Source organism: Terrapene carolina, unplaced genomic scaffold (assembly GCF_002925995.2).
Source record: "Terrapene carolina triunguis isolate 2854851 unplaced genomic scaffold, T_m_triunguis-2.0 Scaffold423, whole genome shotgun sequence".
NCBI lineage: Eukaryota > Metazoa > Chordata > Testudines > Emydidae > Terrapene > Terrapene triunguis.
The window spans coordinates 536019-557450 of NW_020664774.1; the positions used below are offsets into that span (position 1 = coordinate 536019).

General features: G+C 54.6%; 2 protein-coding genes across 3 annotated transcripts in view; both read right to left on the reverse strand.

Annotated features, from left to right (window-relative positions):
- SETD1A (SET domain containing 1A, histone lysine methyltransferase) overlaps window positions 1–19285 on the reverse strand; it is a 30887-nt gene extending 11602 nt beyond the window's left edge. For both annotated transcript variants that reach the window (XR_002909064.2, XM_024217079.2), the window contains exons 1-9: window positions 19165–19285; window positions 15156–15308; window positions 6623–6721; window positions 5738–6008; window positions 4424–4545; window positions 3720–3943; window positions 2116–3184; window positions 908–1774; window positions 62–238 (exon numbers count right to left, since the gene is read on the reverse strand). Coding sequence is in view for 1 of the 2 variants with exons in the window: in XM_024217079.2 (XP_024072847.1) it covers window positions 62–238; window positions 908–1774; window positions 2116–3184; window positions 3720–3943; window positions 4424–4545; window positions 5738–6008; window positions 6623–6721; window positions 15156–15293 (2967 nt within the window). In the remaining variant the exon portion in view is untranslated. The remainder of the gene's footprint in view (window positions 1–61; window positions 239–907; window positions 1775–2115; window positions 3185–3719; window positions 3944–4423; window positions 4546–5737; window positions 6009–6622; window positions 6722–15155; window positions 15309–19164) is intronic.
- Window positions 19264–21432, reverse strand: part of FBXL19 (F-box and leucine rich repeat protein 19) — a 35759-nt gene continuing 33590 nt past the window's right edge. The window contains exon 4 of the mRNA XM_026658291.2: window positions 19264–19296. Coding sequence (XP_026514076.1) covers window positions 19264–19296 — 33 coding nt within the window. The remainder of the gene's footprint in view (window positions 19297–21432) is intronic.

Sequence of the window (21432 nt, forward strand, 5' to 3'; positions counted from 1 at the left end):
CCAGCAACCCCCAAATGGGAAAGGCCCGATGTCCATTCCCAGGCAGTTCAGGTGCATTTACCTTGAAGGACGGGAGCCTGAGTGCCCCACGGAGGCCGGTTCCGAAGCTGAAGCCCTCGAGGCTCACGGTGCCGCCGCTCTTGGCCCAGTCGACCAAGGACAGCAGGGCCGGATCTTTGAGTTTGGTTTTCTCCTTCTCCTCCTCCTTGGCCTGTTGCTTGGCTGCGTTCTGGAAGGGCTGAAGGGAGGACACCCTATTAGTAACTCTGCCAAGAGCCACCACAAGGCCCCATGCCGGGGGGGGGGGGGGGGGCTGAGTTCTGCCTTGGGAACGGCACAGGCTGGGGGAGCACACATTGAACCCAGGAGTCCTGGCTCCCAGACCCCCATGCTCTAACCCACTAGACCCCACTTCCTTCCCAGAACTGGGGAGAGAACCCAGGAGTCCTGACTCCCAACTCTGACTCCCGGCTCTAACCCACCAGACCCCACTGCCCTCCCAAGGGTGGAATAGAATCCAGGCATGTCCTGACTTCCAGCCCCCACTCCGACAAATGGAACCCACCCCCATTTTCGACAGGGCCTGAGTCAGGAACAGTGCCAAGCACTGGCTTGACGCAATGAGGGGTGGGGACATGCCCACAGCGTCTGGACATGGGGAAGTGGGGGGGAGCTAAAAGGGCTGGAGGGGCCCATGGCTGCAGGGTTGGAGGGGCACACTCCTCCAACACCAGCAGGCTGGCGGTAGGGTGAGGGGGGACGGTCACTGCTCTGATTCCCAGAGGGTTGGTGGGGAGGGGCAGATACCGGGGCTGGAGGTTGGGGGTGCCCACTGCTCCAATTCACAAGGGGTTGGAGGCTGGGGAGGCCCCACAGCTCCGACAGCGGGAAGCTTCCACGCTCTCACCTTGGCCTTCTGCTCCTTGCGCTCCCACCACTTGTCGAAGGTGCTGAAGGCCACATTCTCCACCATCTTGCGGTTGAGGTCACGCTGCATGATGCTCTTCATCTCCTGCGTTAGGGTGGCCAGGACACTGTCCACAGTGGAGGCATGTGGGTCGCAGGGCGCCTCCTCCTGGTAGCCCCACGTCGCTGCCCGGTAGTCCAGCAGCCGCTGCGGTTGTGAGGGGGGCAGCGGAGGCGGGGGCTGCTCCGAGCCAGGTGGTGGCTCCTCGGTGCTGGCCGGCTGCTGCAGGAAAAGCTGGTCTCTCGAGAAGTGGCGGCTGTCCTGATCCAGCAGGTAGTGCCCGTAGAGTGGGTGGCTGGCGAATGCTGCCTCCTGATGGTAGGGGAAGGGCTCTTCGTACTGCCCCTTGCCTTGGCGCAGCTGGTGCAGCCGGCTCAGCATCTGGGTCTGCATCTGGAAGGACATGGGCATCCCGCCCCACTGGTTGCCCAGCCGGTTCATCAGCTCCAGGGAGTTAACGAAGTCATAGATGTGGGGGGGAGCAGCCGCCCCGGGTCCTGTGCCTGCCGTGCCTGCCTGTGCCCCGTAGTCCGGAAGGCCCGGCGCCTGCAGGTGGTGGGGTGGCGGGGCCTGGGAGTAGTCGGCCTCGCCTGTCAGGTGGGGCAGGGACACTGACATGAGGGGCTGCAGTGGGTAGGCAGAGGGTGGCTCCGGCGGGTGGGCAAAGGCCGAGACACCCAGTGGGAGATGGCCAAGGCCTGCAGGCAACACCGGGAAGTGTGGATCAGCAGGCGCCGACCCCGTGGGCTCATCCTCCGCCTCCTCCTCCGAGATCTCCATGTCCTCTCCCGATGACTGCTGGGAGGCCTGGGGAAGGAGGCGGGGTTAGGACACGCCCCCGCTGTTCCAGTAACAGGCCCTGTCCTACCCTGACACCCCCCCTCCCCCTCCCCCAGCACTCCCATCCTCACCCCACCCTCCGATCCCACCCTTCTCTTCCCCCAGCAATCCCAACCCTTCCCCTCCCTCTCCAAACCCACATCATGCCCACAAGTCCTGGCTCCCAGCCCCCCTGCTCTAATCCACTGGATCCCACTCCCCTCCCACAACTGCTGATAGAACCCAGGAATCCTGACTCCCAGACCCACCCCCGCCCTCTAACACACTAGACCCCACCCCGCTCCCAGACCCCAGGAGCAGCATCTCACCCTGTCCTGCCCGTTGGCCTTGGGCGACTCTACCCCGGCGTCCGGAGCTGGCACCACATCCTCAAAGCTGATGGGCAGGGGTGGGGGCGGGGTGCAGGGCCCATGCGGTTCTGCCCCCTTGGCCCCCCCCTTGCCCCCTTCCTCCTCCTCTTCCTCCGTGTCTGAATTGAGGAAGGAGAACTTGGATCTTTGCTCCTTCAGCAGCATCTCAATGCGCGAGTCCAGGCTGCTGTGCTGGGCAAACGGGACGCTCTCATTGGTGGTCTCCGGCGCTGGGGAGCCCAAACGGGCCGGCGAAGCCTGGGGCGCTGGCGACTGGGCCTGATCTTCGGTGCTGGCAGCTGCGGGGCTGGGCTCTTCCTTGCTTTCCTGAGCCAGAAATTCCGTGGGGGGCAGGGAGTTGGCAGCGAAGGTCTCAGCCGTGGGCAGCAGCCGGTAATCCTGATCACAGGGGTGTGGCTCCGGGGGTAGCGGGAAGGGCTCTGGGGGGGCCGGGTAGGGAGGGTAGATAGCACTGGGGGCTGCGAAAGGCTCCCCTTGCTGGCCGAAGCTGTGGCTGTTCTGGAAGAGGGTCCCGTCCGGCGTGGCTGGAGCCACGGGGTAAGAAGCTGCCGTGGTGGAAGCGGAGGAGGAGGAGGAAGAGGAGGAGGAGGAGGAGGAAGAAGAGGAAGAGGAGGAGGAGGAGGAGGAAGAGGAGGAAGCAGGGGTGGGATCGTCACGTTGGGGCCGCTCCCGGTGCCGGGAGTGGTAACTGGAGTCCTCTCTTTGGTGGGAGCGGTGGGCGGAGGAAGAGGAGGAGTGGTGGGAGGCAGAGCGTCCCTCGGAGGAGTGGCGGCGCTGGTAGCGCCCGCCTGCCCCCTCGAACGGCTGGTTGTAGGGTGAGTAGTGGGGGTCATTGGGGCGGTAGTGCGAGGAGGAGGCGGTGGTGGTGGCAGCCGTGGCGGAAGAGGAGGAGGAGGAGGAAGAGTAGTGCCGGCGGGAGTACGACTCCGGGTAGCTGTTCTCATGCCTGCGGGACTTGTAGGAGGTCGGCTCCGGGTGATAGCTGGAGTAGCTGGGCGTGCCTTGCCTAGGAGACGGGGGAGGAAAGACACAGGCAGTGAAATCCGGGCACCGCAGGAACAGCTGTTAGACCCACCGCCGCTCAGGCTGAGCTGAGCTGAGACCACTGCTGGGTCGGGGCAGTTGGGCCACAGCCACACACAACGCCGCACAGGGCTGGCTCATCCAGCACTGACATACTGAGGCCAGCCCTGACTGCCAGGGGAGAGCAGCCCCTACTGAGGCCCCGCCCCACAGCACAGCGCCGCGCCCCCTAGCGCCGCACTGGCTGCCAGGGGAGAGCGCACCCTTCCCTACAGCACAGCGCCCCCAGCATCGCACTGGGGCCAGCCCTGACTGCCAGGGGAGAGCGGCCCCTACTGAGTCCCTGCCCTGCTCCCTGCAGCACAGTGCCCCCTAGTGCCGCATTGGGGCAGGAACTGACTGCCGGGGAAAGCGCCCAACCCGCTCCCTGCAGCAGCTCCAGCCCAGCTGCCTGGCGTGAGCGCCAATGGCGCAGGGAAGCTGTGCATTGGGTCCAGCAGAGAGTACAGAGCACATACCTGCTGGAGTAGGCCGAGTCTTGGGAATACGGCGTTCCTCCTCGGGGGGTGTGCGGGGTCCCCTGGGACGACTGGGGGGTAAACTGACCATAGAACGAGGGGGTATCCTGGCGAGCACTGGAGTATGGGGTGTCCTGAGAGCAAGGCGTCCCATTGCCAGGCGTCGAACCCACAGTGCTGCCTGAGTAGGAGGAGTCGGTGGATTGGCGCCGTCGGGACTCTGACTACAGGAGGAAGGAAGAGAAGTTTAAAGATATCTGGTACCTCTGGGGCGGGGCTGCTGGGAATCGCCATGCAGCGACACCGCATGGGGATGGCTCGCCCAGCTCTGAGATGCAGCCACCTCTGGGGCAGGGCAGCTGGGGAACAGCCCCACACAGCACTGCACAGGGATGGCTCGCCAGGCACTCAGATGCAGCCACCTCTGAGGAGGAGCATCTGAGGGACAGCTGCACAGTGCTCACCCGGCGGTGAAATGCAGCCAGCTCTGGGGCAGTGCAGCAGGATAACGGCTGCACACAATGCTGCACAGGGATGGCTTGCCTGGAGCAGAGATGCAGCCACCTCTTGGGCAGCTGGAGAACAGTTTGTAGCTCTGACAAGTCAGGCTACTTATTCCCATTCCTACACATGGATGCCGGTGCCTGAATTTGAGATGTGGAGTAAGAGCCTGGCCCCCAGCCCACCCCGCCAGCCTCCTGTACCGTCTCAGCCTGGGCCACAGGCGCTGGGAATTTCTCGCTCAGAGATTTGCCCCCAGTGGGCACAGTCTGAGGGGTGTAGGAGCCGTTGACGATCAGCTCATAGTACTTCATCCGCTGCTGTCCTGCAGGGGCAGGGAGAGAGCACATTTGAGAGAACAAGGTCAGGCTTAGTAATTCTAGTAGGCGATTCATGATTCAGCCGCTTCTGGGGCAGAGAGCAACAGCGGTACCAAATATAACCAAATGGCGCCCACCCCATTTTTCCAGACTGGTGACAGAACCGCTCAGCTAAGGTGGAAAGACCGAGTGGGATTCTTAGGAGAACAGGAAGCCAGGTGGATACAGAATCCTGGCACACCTGGGGTCATTTACGGAATGGGGATGACACACGGATGAGTGAAAGGTGGGAGCAACCAGCCATCCTTCGTCCTAGCAGCTTCCCCCGGAAGGAAGCTGGGGCTTAAGCTGGGTCACCCTGCTGGCCGTCTTATCTCCGCTGCCCCCTTGATCACTCCCTATGGCACAGTTTACTTTCCTGAAGACTGAGCTGCTTTAATCTAAAGCCTCTGGGCTCTGTATAGGGGTGTATGGGCACAAACCACCAGCCTGGGTCGTACAGGAGGCCAGACTAGATGATCCATTGGTCCCTTCTGGCCTGAAACGATGACACACTACTGGTGCAGGGGTCCGATTTGGGATTTCCCTCTGTTGTCACACAAAGAGGAGCCAGCTACCCCAGGATCCCAGCAGAGAAAACCAGCCCCAATGGGGAGATGCCAGGGGTCGGAGAGGAGAAGCACTCTCTGACCCCAAGGAGGAGGTATTTAAAATACAAGACACCTCCTGACAAGGATGCTTCCCAGGTGACTGGATGGCGACAAGATCTGCTCTAGCTGACAGGAGCTGTGGGCTGGAGGTAGGAACCCCAGGGCCTGGGTTATTCAGGAGGTCAGACCAGATGCAGGCTCTGCATTCTGAACAGCACCTAAGGGTCCCCTGCCCCTCACCCCTTCTGCGAGTGCAGCCACCCCTGCCACGTGGGGGGTCTTTGACCTAAGAGATTTCGGCCATGATTATTAGAAAGTTGTTGGCATCCTGTTGCCAGTTAAGGGCCCAGATCCCCAGCTGGGGCACTGAGGGAAGAGCACCCCCTACTGAGCCCCCGACACTGCTACACTGTCTTAGTTCCCATTGGCTTTGAAGGAGCAACAGTGATTTGCACTGGCTGGGGAACTGACCACAGGGAAAGGAATGAACCACAATGGGGAGCATGGGGCCCAAGGGGAGGGGAGGGCTCCAAGGTGGGGTTGGTACCTTTGATGTCCAGCTGGGCGTGGATGATGTTGCCCATGACCGAGGTGTTATGCAGGTTCTTGACGGTTTCCTTGGCTCCGCGGGTGCTGGTGAAAAGCACCTTGGCCAGGCCCAGGTGCTTGCGGTTCTTGGGGTTGTAGAGAATCTCGATCTCCTCGATCTCCCCGTACTTCTTGCACATCTCGGCCAGGAAGGGCTCCTTGATGTTGTCATTCAGCCGGGCGAAGGTCACCTCCTTCAGCGGGATCTGCCCGATGTAGAACTCATCCAGCTGCCACCGGGCAGAGGGGAGAGATCAGCACCCACACACTGACCCCCATCGGCCTCCAGGCAGGGGGAATGGGACCTGCGTCCTTTCCCCTCTAGAGCGTGCTGGCTCCAATCCAGCCCCAGGGTGGGGGTCTAGCTGGCTTGGGGGACAGGGAATGGGCCCCTTCCCATCTAGTGGGCATCAGCTGTGATCCAGCACCAGGGCAGGGGGACTGACTGGCTGGCTCAAGTGGTGGGGAATGGGACACGGGGCCTTTCCCCTCTAGAGAGCACTGGTTCCCATCCGGCCCGTATTGGGGACTGGCTGGCTCAGAGGGTAGGGAATGGGACACAGGGCCTTTCTCCTCTAGGGGGCACTGGCTCCAACGCAGGCCCATGTGGGGAGTATCCCATCTACCCCTCTTCACTACACAGCAGCCCCCAGTGGCCAAAAGGCTCTGGAAGTTGGCTAGATCCCAGCACACATCCAGATGGGACTGGCCAAGTTGAAGGATTAGCAGCTCATTGGGAGCCGCTGCAGTAACATCCCTGAGGCTGGCTTGGGGAGCGGCAGAGGGGAGCTTGCTGCCATGCTGGGGAGCTGGGACGCTCCAGGGAGAGCTCCGCCCTGCTTACCTTGAACTTAGGAACAGGGAGCGACAGTTCTCTGTGCTTGGACCATATCCTGCGCGGCCGGGGGTCTCGTACATCACCCACAGGAGGATATCCTGAATCCTGGGGGAGAAGGAAGAAAGGTTAGCTGGAGGTTACCTTGCAAAGGACCTCAGTGGGTGGCTGGACCAGAAAGATATGGGTGTTAGGACTCCTGGGTTCTATCCCTGGCTCTGGGAGTGGAGTGGGAGCTAGTGGTTAGAACAGGGGGCTGGCAGTCAGGACTCCTGGGTTCAGTTCCCCTGTTCTCTGGATTGCCTAGGACACAAGACAGCATTCCTGTTTGAACAAGGGCGTGCAATAATTACCCCTAGCTCTTAAGTCACACTCTCTCATAAATCTCAGAACACTTGACAAAGGAAGTCAGGCTCACCAGACCCATTTTACAGAAGGGGAAAACTGAAGCACAGTGGGAGACAGTGACTTGCCCAGGGTCAGCCAACAAGCCAGTGGCAGAGCCAGGAGTAACACTCAGGTCTCCTGAATCCCAGCCCAGTGCTCTACTCACTAGACCATGCTACCATAACATCCAATCTTCATTTTAAAATGCCAGGGATGGGGAATCTACCACAGCCCTTGTTAAATTGTTCCAACAGTGCATTCCCCTCACTGATGCCTTATTTCCAGTCTGACTCTGTCTAGCTTTCACTTCCAGCCACTGGATTGTGTTAGACCTTTGCCTGCTAGATTGCAGGGCCCATTGTCAAATGTCTGTTCCCAATGGAGACACTTACAGCAAGGCTCATGGGAATTAGATTTTTATCTGTAAATGTTGCTTTCGCTGTACGCACACAAACTGACAAAAAATATTTCCTTCAATAATAATCGAAATTTACATCTAGGCAAAGTAAGAAAAACGCTGCTTGAGAGTTTTTTTTGACATATGATGGTGACAATTTGTGTTTGAACGGTTATAAACCTTGAACTTTTTGAATGTCAACGTCTACTGTCATTAATTATTGTTCCCCCCCCACCCCCCATAACTTTACCTGTAACTGTGAAAATCTAAATGCATAAAAATCGAAAGAGCTGCTTTAAAGTAAACATTGATCTTATCCATCATAATTATACAAAAAGAAAAACTGACTTCTGCTAAGCCTACTTACAGATGGTTACCCCTTCCCTTTCCCCTGTGGTGGATTTCTCTGCATTTGTTTTAACGTGGGGGAATGGTTTTATTCTCGTATAGTACTCTTCACACACCGTAAAAGGATGGCTGTGTTCTCGATCAGCATCCTGCGCATCTCTAGGGGCTAATGTTTGTTTCACAGAGGCAAAATCAGAGCCCTAATCTAGAGAAGTCGAGTTCTCAGCTCCAGCACACAGGGCTCATCCTCTTATTAAGGGCCCTGGGGAAGGCGATAGGTCAGGTTAATCAAGGGTTTTTATCTGAGGTTGCTACTGTTATTGTTATTCCTACTGGCTGTCATGAGCAACTTGAAACCTCGTCAATTTCAGAAGTGGTTTCACAGAGGAACTCTGAATCAGATTGCTAGGTTATGTGGTTTCCCAACCGTGCTACATAGATTCCAGAAGGGATCATTGTGATCATCTAGTCTGATCTCCTTTGTAACACAGGCAACAGAACTTCCCCAAAACAATTCCTAGAGCAGATCTTTTAGAAAAACCATCCAACCTTGATTTTAAAATGGTCAGTGATGGGGAATCCACCACGACCCCTGCTGAATTGTTCCAATGGTTAATTACTCTCACTGTTAAAAATGTACACTTTATAAAGGGGTTTCTCTCCCCTCCCCGCTGTTGTGGGAAAGACTCCAACAAAAACAACAGAAAGGAAAAGGGACTGTCAAGGAAGGGAGTGAAACTGACCAGACATAAAGTGATCAAATGAAGGCTGGGAAGGAATATGATTGCTCTCTCTAAATATATATAATCTATAGGGGAGATACCGTTATTTACATATGGGATCTCAGCAATCAGATACCACATGTATATAATCTATCCCCTACCCCAATATGTTATATTATATAAATACACACAATCTGGGGATAGATATCTATATACAGGGGCTGATTGCTCCGATTATATATTATACAATCTATCCCCATCCCACGATTATATGTATAATCATATACCCTGTACATAATATATATGGGGGGGGGGATTTAACTGAGGGTGCTTTTAGATATACAGCAGGGGTGGCCAACCTGTGGCTCCGGAGCTACATGCGGCTCTTCAGAAGTTAATATGCGGCTCCTTGTCTAGGCACCGACTCCGGGGCTGGAGCTACAGGCACCAACTTTCCAGTGTGCCAGGGGGTGCTCACTGCTCCACCCCTGGCTCTGCCACAGGCCCTGCCCCCACTCCACCCCCCCTTCGCCTACCATGCCCTCATTCATCCCTCGTCCCCCGCCCCAGAGCCTCCTGCACACCACAAAACAGCTGATTAGCAGGGCTGCCGGTGGGTGGGAGGCGCTGGGTGGGGAGCTGATGGGGGGCTGCTGACGTATTACTGTGGCTCTTTGGCAATGTACATTGGTAAATTCTGGCTCCTTCTCAGGCTCAGGTTGGCCACCCCGATATACAGTGTTTCTTTAGGCAGAGATTTTGATGCAATGCACAGTTAGCCTGTGGAATTCACTGCTTTGGGGCCAAGAGCTTAGCAAAATTCAAAGAAGGCTGGGACTTTTATCTGGATAATGAGAAGATCCATGATTACAGCAGTAGATATTAAACAGACAGGGGTTTTGCATGGGATATAAACCCTCATGCAAGAGGGTGCAATCTCTGATGGGGGCTAGGAAGAAATCTGCCCAAGGGGGCAGGTTATTCCAGAATTATCCCCTTCCTCTGAAGCAGTTGGTGTTGGCTACTGTTGGAGAAGGGATAGCAACCTAAATGGGACTGTCAGTCTGATCTGGGGTAGCAGGATACCAGGCTAGATGGGCACACGGGTCTGATCTGAGGAGGTGGGATACCAACCTAGATGGGCCCATGGGTTTGATCTGGGGCAGCAGGGATGGGGACAGGTGATCTAGATGGGCCCATGTGTCTGATCCAGGGCAGCAGGGAAGGGGTGGGATACTAAGCTAGACTGGCCCATGGGTTTGATCTGGGGTGGAAGGGAGGAGGTGTGTATCGGACTAGGTGGGCCCATAGGTCTAATCCGGGGCGGCATGGAAAGGGCAGGATCCCAAGCTAAATGGGCCCAGGGAGGTCTGATCTGGGTGGGGCCGGGATGGGGAGCAGGATATCAGGCTAGATGGGCCCATGGGTCCAATCTGTGGTGGCAATTATGTTTCTAATTACGCAAAATCTTAGCTCTTTGGACATTGGCAACTACCTAGGGATAAAGGGTTGCCATAGAAAAAAAATCTCAAGAATAAATTGCACAAGACCACTGAGTTTCGGCTGTGGGGGACAGGCATATTGGAACAGACAGACTGGATCAGATCCATGGGCCCATCTACCCTGGTTTCCTGCCCCCTCTCTGTCCCCCTGGGTCAGACCCATGGGCCCATCTAGATCAGCATCACACCTGCTCCCTGTCTCGCTGGATCAGAGCCATCTAGCCTGGGATCCTGTCTCTACAAGCTTTAGAGAAAAGGATCTGGGACACTGGCGGTAGGTTCTACTCAATTCTGCTGCTGCACAGAGATCTGTGCGATGGGTTTTTAAGTCATGCCCACTTGTCATTTATATAAATCTAAATAAAAAATCCTGCAAGGTACAATTACGAGGTAACCTGCCCATAGATCTATATTGTGGTCAGACCTAAAAGCCAGAATCATGGCCCAGGCCCCCACTGTGCTAGGTGCTGTACAAACACAGGACAAAAAGAGGCTCCTTGCCCCAGAGAGCTTATGATCGAAGTACAAGACAAGAGACAACAGGTGAAGACAGAAAGACAGACAGATGGGGAAATACACTGAGCCAGGATGGTGAGCACCACATACCTTTTTGTCAGCATCACACCAAAGGGGAGTTTTGAGGAGGGATTTTAAGGACAATGGGGCAGCTTTGCAGCTGTTTATGGGCAGCTCCTCGCAGACAGCAGGGGTAGCCTGGGAGAAAGCCCAAAAGTGCCTATTTAAAAACATAACAAGTGAGCAGCGGCGGCCATGGGCCGACCAGCAGCAGGAGCAGACGTCTCAAAAGCAAATGAGACAGCATAGATTGGGTGGGGACCGGCCATGGAAGAGAAAACAAGCAGCTTATATTTGATGCGATGGAGAAGGGAGAGCTAGTATAGGGATGCAAAGTGACGGGTGACACAGGCAAAGCGATGGGCTTGGAGAACTATCTTTGCAGCAGCGTTCTGAATGCATATGAGCAAGGAAACACTGCATTTGTCAAGGCCAGAGACGAGGACACTGCAAGGATCCAGACGAAATGATGAGAGCCTAGGGGTTGTGTTTCGTCCTCACCTGAAGCAAGCAGAAATTGGCATCTGCCTGATATATCAGGATTTATATATCCTCTCTAAGAAAATGTGTCACAAATCCACATGGTCTGGTCTATACCCCAGCCTGTGACCAGTCCCTTGGGAGTGACCCCTTTTACAGGGCCAAACCCCACAGGTTCACAAAGTTGCACGGCGGCAGGCCCACAGCATCCATGAGTGGGCCTTCGGCACCAGCAATCCCACTCTCTCTTCATGGCTCCCTGCAGCAAATCCAGCCTGTGGGAGGCTGGTATTGGGCCCCTCTGAGTGGATAAAAATCAATTATTATTTAAAAAAAAAAATCTGATTTATTTGATTTAACTCTGATTTTTTTTTTTGCTAAAATGCTTTTTGAGGAAAACACCTATCTAAAGATAGTTTTAATTAAGATACATTATAGCTCAAAGATACCTCATCATGGAATAGGGATTAAAAATTCTAATTCTATAGTATGAGACAATATATTCATGTCATGTTTAAGAAAAGTTTTGTAAATGAGTTCGTATAGTTCATGGATTAGGGATCCAATCTTAAGGGGTTCCACGGGCTTCTGTAGAGATTATTTAGGTTAATCTTTCTATCTACCCAATAGGACACAGTGCTCAGTCTAGAACAGGGGTCGGCAATCTTTCAGAAGTGATGTGCCGAGTCTTCATTTATTCACTCTAATTTAAGGTTTTGCATGCCAGTAATACATTTTAACATTTATAGAAGGTCTCTTTCTATAAGTCTATAATATATAACTAAACTATTGTTGTATGTAAAGTAAATAAGGTTTTTAAAATGTTTAAAAAGCTTCATTTAAAATTAAATTAAAATGCAGAGCCCCCCGGACCGGTGGCTAGGACCCAGGCAGTGTGAGTGCCACTGAAAATCAGCTTGCCATAGGTTGCCTACCCCGGTCTAGAAGATACCAGCAGAGATGCTTAGTTTTGCAGTTTTCAAACTGTGGATTTGTCTCTCCAGAGATAACATGCTTGTTAACAGCAAAAATGATTTTAAATAAATAAATAAATAAATATAGAGAGGTGAGAAATAACAGACCTCAACCTTGTCGTCCCTCTACAAATGTGTGTACACAGAGTCAATCCCTTACCTCTCTCTAAAAGTGCAAAGTTTCAGAAAGTTCAATGAATAGAAGATTGTTGGGGGCGGAATAGATCTGGACAAGGAGAAGAAGTCTGGAGATAAATGTGAGAAGGGAGGGACAGGCAGTAGAAACAAAAGTGAAACTGTTTGAGCAGCATATTCCAGAAGTCTTGAGGTCTTTCTAAGTATAGCCTTCATTGATTTGAGATCTACCATACCATTCTCTCTCTAGAAGGGAAAACCTATAATGGCAGCAGGCCGTGAGAGACACCCAGTTTGGGAATATTTTAATGAAGTTCCTCTACCTGTGGTTAAGACAGGCATGTGTGCAAAATGCAAACAGTGCAACAAAGAAATGCAAGGCCTGGTTGCCCGAATGAAACAACATCATGAGAAGTGTTCCTTCTCAGGAGGAAGCTGCGTTGAAGATGATGAAAGGAACATGTCTGAACATGCAGGATCTTCAGCTTGGTAACAACCAACAAGAATGCACTTTTACGCAGAAATCCATGATTAAATCGAGTCTTCCTGACTAGTGATTTAAATCATGATTTAAATCAAATCCACCCTGGGGCCCCTCCAGGGCGCAAGGCTCCCAGTCAGTATTTGCAGCCACAGACAGCCTTTTCAAAACCAAGTAATTTATTAGTCACCTGGCTACAGCATCTGAGAGTCCTGAGGTTAGCAAACACAGGCAGAAGTTAAGCCCTAGTCCATTCTAGCCAAGCCAGTGCCACGAGCCAGCCCAGCAGTGAGAGATTCTCGCTGTCACTTTGTCCATCCAGGTGACAGCAGCTGGGGCTAGGAACACAGGGCGACGGCTGCCTCTCGGAGCCAGGCCTGGCGAGAGGACTGCCTCGTTTGGCTGCCAGTGATGGACTTAGGGTGGCATGAGCCCAGACAGGGCAGAGCACTGACTTCCCTGGTACTCTACAGAGCCCAGGTGGCATGGAAGAGTTTATTTAGGACTTTGGGTAACCCTGATCTAGCCAGAGGACTGCCCCACCGCAATGTGGAAGGCATCGGAGGCTGAGCGGATCAGCTGGAGACTAGGAGGGAAACCGAGGGAGAGCCACTGCCATGCCAAGCCAGAAGGGGGCACCAGCCATGGAAAAATGTTACATTGATCCAGGAGTGGGGCTGCTTAGTGCTAATGCCAGACAAAACGTTTATTGGCTCTATGTTTTCTTGAGCTGCCATGTCTCTGCCTGGAGTCACCTGTTGTCTCTTGTCTTGTACTTAGCTTGGCAGCTCTAAGGGGCGGGGACTGTTGTGTCTGTGCAATGCCTAGCACGATGGGGTCTTGGGCCAGGACTGGGCTCCTAGGCACTACCATAATACACCTAATAAATCACAGACAGCCCCTAGCACAACAGCCACCTGGTCCATGACTGGGCTCCTAGAGGTTACAGTGACATAAATAACTAGAGCGTCATGCACTTCATAGCTTCTGTCAGCCAAGCACGATGCCCCCCTCAGGGGCTCCTGGCATCTCTACATCCCACCCCCCACCAAGATCTCCAGATAGTCCCCTCTCATCCCCCATATTTCAGGGACTCCCGGCAACCCCCCACCCCCAGTGCTGTGTGTCTCCCCCCCCCCTTCCCCCCCCCCCCATCTTCCAGGGGCTAGGTATGTCCCGCATATACAAGAGGCTCTTTGTATCCCATGTCTGTAAATGCCTCTGATGCCAGGGGTTCTGTGTCCCACATTCCCCTCTTCCCCATACCATGGCTGTGTCTTCCCCCTCCCCACCGACAGCGGGGGCTCTGTGCCTACCCCCCATGCCTCCTGTGCCATATACCAGGGGTTGCGTGTGCCCCTCCACGTCCCAAAGGGGCAGGCCCACAGGGAAAACCACCATAGCCTGCAGTTCAGTAAGAGGGTACGAAACAGAGTGCGATGCCGGGGAGAGGAGAGCTGGGGGACACGCTCTCTAAAGAGGGCTGGGAGCATAGAAAGAGGCCCTGGGAAACAGGACCATATGGACTGGCGAGAATATAGCCCAGTTAGTCACGGCCCCCAGGGCCGGCGTGGGTGCCACTTAGCATGAGGGCGCAGCAATCATTGCTAGTGGGGGAGGCTGAAGGGAGTGAGCAGAAGGCTGGGAGCCGGCTGACTGACGAATGAAGACAGAGACTCTGAGAGGAAGGGCAAGGCTGGGTTTGTGAGTCTTTGGATCGCTGGCTTATACCCCAAAAGGAGGTGGACTTTGGGGAGCGCTGGAAGCGGGAGAATGACAAACTGAAGGGGAAACTGAGGCAGGGTAGGGCAACACCATGTGGAATTTAACAGACATCATGGGAACACTTCTCCTGCTGAGATCTGCAAAAAGGTTTTACAAGTCGTCACCCACCCTCGGTGTTTTATTGGCTTCAGCGTCCCCGGTGCAGGGCAGCAAGGTACATCAGGAACACACGCGCATTCAGGATGAGGAAATGGAGCAATGGGACTTGATATGCACAGCACCACCTAGTGCCCCGTGGTTTACAACTTGGCCACAATGATATGACAGCAGGTGAGAATGCTTTGTGCTTCAGCAGCCCTTTTCACGAGTAGACCCGGTGTGCTTTATCCAGAGCAATTAGTGACCCTCACAAACCCGCCCACCGAGCTTTAGCCCTATTTACACATGAAGAAACTGAGGCACAGAGCACAGGGAGGGACGTGCCCTAAGTTACACAATGAGACAGAAGAAGGGGAATAGAACCCAGGAGTCCTGACTCCCAGCCTTAACTTGCTCTAACTCATTAGACCCCACCCTCCTCCCAGAGCTAGGGACAGAACCCACGAGTCCTGGCTCCCAGCCTCCACTGCTCTGATGTATTAGTCCACAGTAAGAGGTGAGCAAGTGCTGTCCAGGGTGGGCCTATGCAGTGGGCTAGCACCAGATACTGTCCCAGGCAGAAGGGGAGGGAAGAAGGCTACCCCTTCTCTGTTGGCAAGCCCCCAGCCCCCCAGAGCAGGCAGTGAAGCCCCACTGCCACCCATGCCTGGACTCACAGGGGCGCTGAAGTGGACTCCATCGTAGCGGTAGACTTTCTGCGGGGCACGCCGCAGCGCCGGGTCAATGACGAGCTTGTAGCTTCTCCACTGGAAGTTGGGGGCTTTCTGGATGTCACCCCCACTTTCCTGATCCATTATGACTCATTTAAACTGAGAGGGAGATAGAGAGGAGAAAAACCACTATCAGCCAAGTAGTACAAACACACACAGAGTACCCCCCGCTGGCCACCTCTGGGACTGCTCTGCCACGCTGCTCGCATCTCCCTCAATCCCAGAAGCCTCCAGGTCCAGAGAGGAAAGTGCCTCTCTATCCACCCCACCAGACACCCCCCCCCACAACCAGGAGGGCCCCTTCGATCCCAGCAAGCTGGAGACCAACTAGGCTATTGAGACAAGATTCACCAGGGTTAATGGGTAAGCCTGGAAGGATTTCAGAGAGTTCCAAGCCAAAAAGTCCCATTAGATGATCGAGTCTGACCTCTTGTATAGCATGGACCAATCAGTTTCACCCAGTTCCCCCTGTGCTGAGCCCACTGACCTGGGTTAGACCCAGTCCTCGGGAGGCTAAACTAGAACCCTTCTACCCAACGACAAGTGTTGGGTCCAGATCAGGTGGGAAAACAACCGTCCGCTCTCGGGTTCGGGTCGGACCAGCTCTCCTCCTGCCACAGGGTTGGCACGAAGGCGACTGCAGGCCCTGTTCCTGCTGGCCGCCCGCCACCTCGCTGCACTGTGTGCACTGCAGAGTGAGTGTGCTGAGGAATCCCAAAGCAGAATGGAGCCGAAGCTAGCAGGAGCGGGGCATGCAGGTTCAGCAGGAAGGGTTGGCTTAGGTGGGAAAACAACTCAATCCTCATGGGCTTGGATCCAGTTTGAGTCAGGCTTAAAAGTTAGGCCTGAGCAGATTCTAGACTCAGCCGTTGTGAGAACAGGAAAGATTGAGGGGGCAATAATGCTGGGTTAGATGGGCCCTTGGGTCTGATCTGGGATGGCAGGGAGGAGGTAGGATACCGGGCTAGATGGGCCCAGGGGTCTGATCTGGGGTGGTCAGGGATGGGGGTGGGATACTGAGGCCTCTGCAATGGCAGGGCATTGATTAGGTGAGTCGTGCAGAGATGATCTCATCAGATGATCCGCACCCCATGCTGCAGATGGAGACAACCCCTGCACCCTCACCCCAAGGTCCCTGCTGGTCTGACCCAGAGGAAATTCCTTCCAGACCATGAACCTGGTGAGCCAGAGCATATAAGCCAGACCCACCAGCCATGCAGCTAACCATGGCGAGCTGAGTTAAGCAGGGGGTTCATGATTACTGTCAATCGGTGTTTGAACAGCATCAAAGCCAAGCGTGGGGGGAAATTCTTTAGGGGGGAAAAAGAGAACTAGAAGCATCAAGGAAATTCAGGAAAATGTAGGTCAAGCCTTAGGAAATATTTCCCGAGAGAGAGGAGTCTAATAACTGATGTTCTCATCTCTCTCACGGGAAAGGACAGGAGCCTCCTCACTTTGGAGACCAGAAATTAAGAGCCCTGGGTAATAACCTGTGGGGGACGATCCCACCCCAGGTGAGGAGGGCCCGGATGGGGTGACTCCATCTCTGCTGCAGGAACAGCCAGTGGGGAACGAGCAAGATGGACCAGCTTTCATCAGCCTAGGCTTTTCCTAGTCTCTGGCTTGAAGGCTAGCATGGGATAGCAAACAGTCTCTAACCTCCCCTGCCTGGCCCAGGTGACATCAGCTCGCTTGCAGGAGCCAGGGGAATCTGGTCCTTTCCTCTACCCGTAAACTGGGGCTCTTGTGGATAGATCCAATTACAGCAACTGCCTGCCTTGGAACTGGTGGGTGGGTTACAAACATGCCTATTAGTCCCTTAAATTTCACCACAAAGAGTTTGCCTATACAGACATCGCCTGGCACTGAGATGCAGCTGCCTCTGGGGAGAGGTAGCTAGGTAACAGCTGCACAGTGATGCCTCACCTGGTGTTGAGACGCAGCCACTCTGGGGCAGGGCAGCTGGGGAACACCCATGCAGCAAATGCCACACAGAGATCTCAGCTACCCCAGTCCAGAGGTGGCTTTAACAGCCGTACAGCAATGCCCCACAGGGATGGCTCGCCTGGCACTGAGATGCAGCCACCTCTGGGATGGAGCAACTGGATTACAGCTGCACAGTGGCGCTGTATAGGGATGGCTTGCCTGGTGCTCAAATGGAGCCATCTCTGGGGTGGGGCAACTGGATAATAGCCAGACCACATAGAGATCACTTGTCTGGCACTGAATTGCAGCCATCTCTTGGGTAGGGCAGCAGGGTAACAGTGCATAATTTAGGACAGGAAGTATAGAAAAATCCCATGTCCTCATGAAATTACAAGAGGACTGTTAGGAGGACAAAATGTAATTAGACACATTGGAATTTGCCCAGGAAAGTCGTGACACACAGAGCTACACCTTCACATGTACCCAAGAACACTGCACACTTTGAAGCCAAAATGGCAGTGGGGCAGAAGATACAAGTGGGATGGGGACAACAGAGTCCTTCGGGGCTATGTCCTCATCTCAACGCACTGGACACCAAGACAGAGTTAATGAGTTATACACACGCTGAGGGGAGCGGTAGAAGTTCAAAAGAACTAGATCACCCTGCTTTTTCCAGACACAATCAGCCCTGCCCTTATAGCAGCGGTAAAGAGTCAGATACGAATTTAGACGTCAGATCTGGAGACTGAGTGCGCACAGTGGGTATAATCTGGCACTGGCAAGGTAAACCACCCCAATCCCCACAGAGATTATTGAGGATCTGGTTAGAGATCTGGGTTGTTACCAGCACTCCAAGGCTAGAGTAGGAACCATACAAAGAGCAGTGCTTCCATTTCAATGCGTGTCGCTAGTGGTGCGCCCTGACTTTCATCTGGAACCCCTCAACTCCCTGCTCCACAACCCCCCTAAAGATCAGAATTTTCTGTCGATTTTCTACCTCTCTGGAATTTTGCACTAAAACAGCTCAGCTGTTCTTAATGATACTCTCCCACCCATGTGTATGGATATTAAATATGCCTGGCACTATAATGTCACATCTGTGAGAGCGACCAACTGAGGATTTCCCCTGGAAGGCTGGGGGTGGGGCAGGATCCCCCTGGGGTATTTCTCAGAGTTTCAAGGAGCCATCAATACCACCAGGAAATCAAGCAATGCACCCCAGTGCAGCAGATCTGAGCTTCACTAATAGAAACGTTATCATTTATAGTGAGATAGCATGTGGAGAGCCCCATGCAGGACTGGAGGGTCTCTGCCACTGGGCTGGGCGCTGCAATGGCTGGGTGCCCCCCAGTGAAGATCATGGACTCCCAGTGCACCAGGCGCCACGCAGACATACAGGGAGAGACAGTCCCTTCCCCAAACCGCTCACAGCCTAAATAGAAAAGGCCAGAACAGAGATGGGAGGCTATTGTCGTGCTGGGTGCCTCAAAGACCCCCACCTTGAGCAAGATTGGGGTTCCCCCATCGTGCTGGGAGCCACACAGATGCCCCCACCCCGATCCCATGGGGCATCGCTACATGAATGCAGATGTGCAAACCCAGTCCAGCACTGCAAGATGCCTTCGCAAACAGTGCCTTGTTTGAGTACCATCCTACACAGGACATGCTAGGCACGATCAGACAGGGCAACACCCACTCCTGCCCCTTGGGAAGGAAGGTGTTTGTCTGTGCATCCCCAGGGCAGGCACGGCCTGGGCAGTGGGAGGGAGAGCACAGGTACAGAAGCCTGATTCCTGCCAACAAGGGGGCAGCACTACCCATACATACACACAAACCCTCAATTCCCTCCAGCAGGAGACAGAGCTACACACCCACAGGGCTCCAATTCCTCCAGCAGGGGGCAGTACCACCCACCCACCCTGATTCCCTCAAGCCGGGAGCACTAGAATTCCCCTGACCCCACCAGTGTGCCTCAACCCAGCCCAGAAAATCAAATCCAGTTCGGCAGGAGATAGATATGAAATCGTACCTGTTATGGAAGATTTGTTCAGGGGCTCTTGATAGCAACGAAAGAAGACGTGTGTCTGTAAATGCGGCAGACTTCTTTCCAATGCAACGGGGCAGATGTTTAGTCCATAACGCAGAGTGGGACCTCGAAGGACTGGGAGGGAAGCAAAAGAAATGGGGGTTAAGCCTCAGAGGAATAAAGAGTGATGGGGGGGGAGGGGGTTATGCAGTGTATTACAGAGGATGCATCCAGAACATACAAACAGTGGTGCCCTACTATGTGAGAGGGTAACTGTACTGGAGTCAGGACTCCTGGGTCCTATCCCCAGATCTGGAAGGGGAGTGAGATCTAGTGGGTTAGACGGGGGGGCTGGGAGGCAGGACTCCTGGGTTCAATTCCAAGCTCCTGTATGATATTAGAGTTTCCAACCTACTTGTCTACCAGCAAAAATAAATTTAAAAAAATGAAGAGATTCAAAAGACAAAACTGAAACCCAGGTTAAAAGTTATTTTACGATCTGGCATCTGAGACCTGATCGAACCCTCTCAAGCCAGAAGCTGAGAAGGGCAGGCTCATAAGGAACATAAGATAACACGACGGGACGGGACGGTGATGGGCTGCAGCATGAAACCCTAAAATAGGCCTCTGGCATTAGAGCGCGCCCCAGAGTCTAGCTCTGAATTTTGTAAAGCAGCCGTTTCCAAAGCGAAGGGAGTCACTATCTAAGCCTGGAAGCTGTAATGCAGGACCCAAGGGTGGTCCCCTTTGATAAGAACAGCTCGCTCTTCTACGGCCCCCTTCACCCAAAAAGCTAACCTAGCCAGCCCCACTATCATCCCTACTTTAGGTGTGAGGAAACAGAGACACAAAGAGGCAAAGCTATGCAGCAGACCAGTGGCAGAGCCAAAAAAGAATCCAGGATTCCTGACTCCCGGCCTCCACCCCCTTCCATCATTATAGAGCACACCCACTCCCAGAGCTGGAAACCGGAGTCCAGACTCCGAGCCCCCCTGCTCTAACCGACCAGACCCCACTCCCCTCCTAGAACCAGGACAGAACCCAGGACTCCCAGTCCCCCCACCTCCAACCACTCTAGTGTCTGCAGCCTCTCCCTACAGGACACCAGATCGCGTGGCTTTGGCGACCAAGCATAGCCAGCCGGGGCATGCCCCATGGCAGGAGCCAAAGCAGAGGTAACTGTGCTACCACCACCAAGGGGGTAAATGGAGTCAGCCTGTAGCAGGTACCCAGGAAGAAGGCAGGGGGAGACAGGGGTATTCCATCTGAGCCCATAGGGAGCTGGTGGGGAGTGGGCAGTGCCCAGGGATCACACCCCAGACTGGCACTAAAGCCAAGAAATGAAGGGGACAAAGTCCACTCCTGCTTTTACCTTGGTGCCCACTGTGAGCTCCAGGGATGCCACCTGGTATAACTCTCTCCCCCTGCCCCCCCCCCCCCCCGAGGCTCCCCCTCACAGCACTGCCCGTATCCTTAAACCCCAGGGGCCAGGCATCACCCTTGCCCCACGTCCCACCCTGAGCACTCAGCAGCTCCCTCCCACTGGCATAGGCCCTTCCCCAACCCAGCACCACCTAGGGCACCCTCACCCCACAGGCTTTTCCCACTCCCCCCCCTCAATTCCCCCTCCACCCAACTCCTATGGCCTCCCGATCTCCCGCTTCCCTTAGATTCCACCCCCCACCTCTCTGATCCTCTCACCCCAACCCCCTATCAGGGGCCTCAGTTCCCCAACCCCTTCCAATTCTCTCCTCAGCTCCCCCCAGATCTCTACCACTCAGGACCCCTCCCTGGGGCCTCCCCCACCACTTCATCTCCCCCACATTCCCCATCCCAGTTTACCGCTAATCCTTGTCACACTCACAAAAGCCACCTCAACTACCCCCCCGTCCCCCATTTCCCGCACACTCACATGTGCCCTCCGTGCATGTGCACATGCACACACACACACACACACACATAAATCAGCTTCCTCCCCCACAGGTCTCCCAGCTCCCCTCCCCCTGCCTCCCCCCTTCAAGAACTCAGCTCCCTCCCCTTTTTTTGAGCCCATCCCCTCAGAACCCCGGAAGACCACCCTCAGCTTCCCCCTCCCTCCCTCCAAGCCCTTCCCCCAACCCCCCAGATTCCACCCCAGAGCCCTCCCTCTCCAGAGGATGGCCAGTCGCCCCAGAGACCTCAGCTCCTCCCTCCCCCCCACTCCTAGAGTGCCTCTTCTTTGAGCCTCCCCCCCACAGTCCTCAGCTCCCCCCTTCCCCCCCACTCCCAGAG